The sequence below is a fragment of the Triticum urartu genome, chromosome 6A (genome assembly GCF_056163025.1).
Source record: "Triticum urartu cultivar PI428250 chromosome 6A, HENAU_Tu73, whole genome shotgun sequence".
In the NCBI taxonomy this organism is placed as follows: domain Eukaryota; kingdom Viridiplantae; phylum Streptophyta; class Magnoliopsida; order Poales; family Poaceae; genus Triticum; species Triticum urartu.
The window spans coordinates 20,319,694-20,325,084 of record NC_141878.1 but is presented as its reverse complement, the minus strand read 5'-3'; the positions used below and the strand labels follow the sequence as shown (position 1 = coordinate 20,325,084).

Genomic DNA, 5,391 nt, shown 5'->3' with positions numbered 1-5,391 from the left:
CATATCTGGCACACTAGTACTGTAGCATATCTGAAGGAACTTATGGCTGAATCTTTGAAGATCACCAAACTTATTACCCTGACATAACCTAGCTAATGTACGGCACATCATCTGATTATTCTTTAAGACTATTTTTCAACTTAGCCATATGATTGTATTACTAATTACAGCTAGACTCCTAGTATAACATAAAGGACTAGGTTCAGGTAAACCAGCAACATGTTATGACTTATTTATGGGTACAATAAAAAGAAGGTAGACAGAAGCAATGGTCTCCCCCTTAAAGCATTCTATATTTAGCTTTAACTATGATGTGCTTTTTAAGTAAACGGTACCTTTAAACAACCCAATTTCTATTTATATAATGTATGTGAATTTTTGAGCAAAATGATATGGTAGAAGAGATTAATTAAAATAGTTTGCTATCTTTCATACAGTAAATTCATTATTCTATCCATACAACTCTAGTTCCACTATCATAAGATAATGGAACAAGTTTACAACAAATGTTACAAACAGGATGCTCCCAACCTGAGTTCAAACACATACCCTCAACACAAAGTACACACACATCCAGTTTAACAGAAAGTGGCATCTTGCAGCACAACACAAGATTCCAAAACCAAGAACAAAATGAACATGAGACATGATAACTATTGCAACAAATGCAACCAAGGGGTGAAGAGCCGCCTCTCAGCCTTGCATATAAAGTAATTGGGGAGCCTTGAACCTAGGTAGTAGCTTGACTGGTACCATGATGGACTGGCCATTACGCTTGTGGTACAGCAGCATCCCATTCGCTGTCTAGACGACCAAGAAGTTTGAGCGCCGTTGGGCCTGGTAATCATATAGGCACAGAAAGTATGTGAACATTTGCAACAATCATACATATGATGCAATAAGTTAGTCAACATAATTTTCTATCTTTCAGGGAAAATAAGGAGAAAATATAACCCCCAAAAAACATGCTGTTCTTTTATCGATTAACTAAAGAGGAAAAAATAACTAAGTCATTCGTAAACATTTTAAGGCTACAAAAACATGTGCATTCTGGCCACTAATGTAGTGTAAGGATAAGCAATTACCGGCGTAGAAATTTGCGTACGGGTGATACAAATTCTCCATAAAGCTTCCATGGAGTTTCTTGCACTGCATCAAGTCCAGTTGAACCAAGAATACATAAACGTCGCCATTCTGCACCCAGGGGAATGTGTGCACCGATATAATAACCGCATCCGCATCCTCAGTGTACCCCAGAATAGTCGATTTCCCTGCCTCCATGTTAGACGGCAGAGCAAGCATGCCACACATGTCAACTGTCTTCTGCAGCACCCATGTCGCGACACCCCGATCACTGACCTTACGGTCCCACATTTGCAAGCTAGGGTATGAGAAAACGACGAGTCCAACACCGCCATCCTCTCCACTGATGATCCTGCTCCGGCAGCTATGGATGTTCTCAATGGACGGCTTGGTGATCACAGCCAGGCTCTTGCTTTCCATATTGAACTCCAGTATACCATGGTCACGCTCAGTGAGCCACCAGTAGAGCCTCTTGCCAATGAGTGTGCAGGGGAGATGGCCAACAGCACATGGTCTCGCTGCAGGAATGAGTTGTCCCCACTCGCCGGTCTCCGAGGAGTAGACGCGGGCCGCAGTAACTCCTGCGCCGCCATTTGCAGAAAAGCCTACCAAGACCAACTGAAATGCGCTGGACTGGAGCTGCTTGTCGCCGATCAAAGCTCCATTGGTGTTGTAAGCGTGATTGTCGAAATCCGACGGAAACGCCACGATGCAGCGGTCGCCGGAGACGGGGTCGAACACCACGAGCTCACACCGCGTCCTGTTGACGACGAGGACGCGCCCATGGCGGCAGCCCAGCACGTTCCAATGGTCATTGGTGGAGTCGTCGGCGAAGACCTGCAGGGAGAACCTCTCCGCGGGGATGCGATCTGGAGAGTCCAGGGCAGGGATGAAGAGGAGCTTCTTCCCGTCCCTCTCGAATGCGCCCAGGACAGGGGGCCTGCCGTGGTGGTCGCGCAAGCGGCGGCGGAAGGCGGCGGATGCGGCGAGGCGACCCCAGCGCTTGGAGACGATGGAGGCGTGCAGGATCAAGGACGGCTGCGGGGGGAGACGGGCGAGGATCTCGGCGAGGAGGTCGTCTTTTCCCAGCGCCTCCGTCGCCGGAGAGATGAGGCCCGGCGTCGTCTGGTCGTCGCCTTCATCGCTCGCGCGGAGTGGGGAGATCGTCAGATTGGAGGAGAAGTGGTGGAGAGGAAGGTACTGGCTCTGACGTGGGGCGGGGGTGGAGGGCCGCAGTCTCGCCGCCGGCGTCCATCGTGGAGAATTGTGATCTGGAATCTGGAATGTGTTTCCTTGTAACGGGAAGGGGAGAAGAGGAAACAAGTCTACATAGCTCCCTGGAGTTCCACGAGACGGCCAATTTAGCCCCCTGAGGTCTAAAACCGGCTACTTAACCCCCTGGTCTTTCCAAAACCTTATGAATCACTCCCTAATCCTGATTAGAGTGGTTTTGGCAGGCGGTTTTTTTGGTGATGTGGCATGGTGCACCTCGCTCTGGACCTCCGCCCAGCTGCACCCAGCCTTGTCCATCCTCCACTGCACATTGCCCGAAATAATGGATGCCCGACATCAGCACGAAGCTTGCGAGGGCTGTTCTTCTAACTCCAAACTTTTCGGTGGTGAGCCTAACGGTCTCCTAGTTGCCGTACGGCCTGCACTACTCCAACAACGTCTTTTCAAAACCTTGTGAATCAGCCCCTAATCCTGATTAGAGTGGTTTGGGCAGGCGGTTTTTGGTGATGTGATACTCCACACAACTGCACCTGGCCTCGTGCACCCTTTGTTGCATGTCGCGCACATTAAAAGATGCCCGACATCAGCACGAAGCTTGCCATGGCCATTCTTCTGATTCTAAGCTTCTCGGTGGCGAGCCTCGGCCTGCACTACTCCAACGACGTCTTGCACATCTCGAACTTGATTATGCATGGAGCACGTCGGCGAACGTACAGCTCTGACCCAGTTTGTAACTGTGGATCTCATCAGTGGTTTCCAGCCTTTCATTACGTCACGGCGATCCATGACGTCAAACGCGAGCCTCGCGGGGATGAACTTCTCGCCGTCATTCTCCCTCTCCACCGTGTTGGCCTACCAGGCTGCCGAAATTGTGTTCACCAACTTCCATGGTGAGTCGTGTGTGTAGGACCGCGTTCTCGCGGGGCTAGAGGCAGATGGACCCTCCTAATCAAGACTTGCTTTGAGATGGAAGGTGCCTACATCAGCTACCTCATCGCCCAGCTCACCAGATGGTGCTCGTCACCGGCCCAGACATACCAGGATCGCTGCATGGCGAGCTCGCGATCTCTGGGAAGAGAGTGACTCTCCTCCTTCTCGGAGAATGTCGTCATGACTGTTGTGGATGAGAGGACATAAGTGACGCCGTATACACCTGGATGGCAGACATATTATTGAGTGGCACATGCCCTAGTCGTGTAATTGTTAGATATAGTATATCTCTAGGCCGGCTAAAACCCCTAGTACTTCAAAACTATATAATTTTACTCGTATCTCTTTTTGCATCGTCGGCGAAGAGGGGGGAAATAGGGATGAGTAGTCTCAGAGGTGAGAAGAAGGCCGAAGAGGAGTGAATTTTCCCTTTTCTTTTGGAGAATGTGGATGGAGAAATCAATGGACACCGAGGGAAGACATAAAAGTTATGGCGCCCAACCCAAATTTGGACACATTGGTTGTGTGTTAACCCATCTCGGCAGGTTCAGATTTCACCTTTAGAATGTTAAAGATATTCGAAAAATGAACTAATGATAGATAGAATGTTCAACATGTTAGGCCGGCCCAAGAGTTAAGTATATCCTTCTTTGCTGCTCAAGATAGCTATGTGGAGTGACAAACCAACAATACCATTCTCACATGTCTAGCCGGCATGAAGAGCATCATCTACTCAATATAGGCCAATTTTTTAATACTTTTTGGGGGATGGGCCGAAAATACGGTATTCAAAAAATCTCAGCTATTCCAATTTTTCTCAGCTAAAATTTTCAAATGAACTCTGAATTTAGAATTGTTCAATGTTTAGATGTATTTAGTTTAACAGATTGCCAACACCAAGTGCTTCCTGTTCCAGTGGTCATACCACCTCGGAATCGAACATGCAACATGAAGCTGGTAGGTCTCGCGCACTACCGCCAAGCCAAGAGCTTGCATCTGATAATGTATGCATATGACACCTATTTGATATTGCTTTTGTGGTTTAAATTCAAAATATTCCGGTGATAACAAATTTTCCCCGTGCCCACCGAAATTTCCGGTAAGCTGTCGGGCATCGGAAATTGGGACCAAGAAAAAGGAAACCTGATACAGGCCAGTTGGTTGTGCCTTGACTCAAGTTCTCGGTATATTTTTGTTTAACAGCAAGACCTCCACTTCTCATTCATCATCAATAGTATTAATAAATTTATAAAGTTCAAAAAAAGAGTATTACAAATATGGTTAATACCTGTTAGAAAAAAAGCAAGCAACATTCCGTTTGTGCGCTCATGATCCCTGTTCGTCTTTATTTCTTGGCAGATCGTGCTCACTTCAAATTGTCCACAGATATCTTCAACCGTGTCAAAGAAATTCACAGATGCTTCCTTATTAGCAATCGGATATTTACAACCCTCTCAGAACAAATCCTGATATATCAACCCTGATAATTTCACAGATTGTTCCTTATTGCAATCTGGTAGAACAAACCTGATAGTCCCGGTTCATGAAGTTATAAATTTTACTGGACAACACAAACAGAAAGATGCACTACAGTGTTCAAGGCTATAGTATCAGCTGGGAACATAGGCACAACAAAATGACAGAATGTAACCGCAGCCATGAAGGAATTCCAGCATGCACCAGCAGCAAGTATTGGAAAAATAGAGTAGCTTTCGTTTCCCTGGAAACCTAGACTAGTTAGGAAATCTTGGAAAACTTTTCCAGGCATGTTCATTAATCAAGACATTATCGAAGCAAATGATATATTTAGCCAAAGAAAACCCCATATGCCTTATTTTGCCAATGAGGGCACTCACCTTCGTATATAATCTCACATGCCTTCGATGCTTGCAGACCAACTACAGATTTCAGTTTCTTGCCATGCCAAGCAGCCAAGGATTCAACACCCACCCTGTGGTGCCCTGCTTGTATCACATTGGACATGGTAAGGAAAGCAAGTAAATCCGAATAAACAAGTCCTAAGGAAACAAGAAAATGCACTGACGTGATTATATCCAAGAAAGCGACGAAAGTAAATAGAATAACACAAAATCCATGAAGACGCATTCCTTGCTTCACAATAAAAAGGCCATTAACAATGAGAAT

The 5,391-nt window shown here is 46.3% G+C and overlaps 1 protein-coding gene across 1 annotated transcript; it reads right to left on the bottom strand.

Moving 5' to 3' along the window:
* Positions 1 to 425: 425 nt before the first annotated feature.
* LOC147963353 (uncharacterized) lies at positions 426 to 2,653 on the bottom strand. The gene is made up of 3 exons (XM_087529549.1): positions 2,572 to 2,653; positions 1,086 to 2,420; positions 426 to 837 (listed from the first exon to the last, which is right to left on the bottom strand). Exons 1-3 carry the CDS (start codon positions 2,651 to 2,653, stop codon positions 770 to 772), a joined length of 1,485 nt encoding a protein of 494 aa, XP_087385675.1. The 3' UTR covers positions 426 to 769.
* Between the last annotated feature and the right edge of the window lie 2,738 nt (positions 2,654 to 5,391).

What these genes read in the sequence shown, in the direction of transcription:
- LOC147963353 (XM_087529549.1), bottom strand. Translation starts at nt 2,653, where the DNA reads ATGTCGGGCATCCATTATTTCGGGCAATGTGCAGTGGAGGATGGACAA. An exon ending in GGGCGGAGGTCCAGAGCGAG is followed by an intron (nt 2,421 to 2,571) that starts GTGCACCATGCC and finishes GTGGAACTCCAG; the next exon opens with GGAGCTATGTAGACTTGTTT. An exon ending in GTACGCAAATTTCTACGCCG is followed by an intron (nt 838 to 1,085) that starts GTAATTGCTTAT and finishes TATGATTACCAG; the next exon opens with GCCCAACGGCGCTCAAACTT.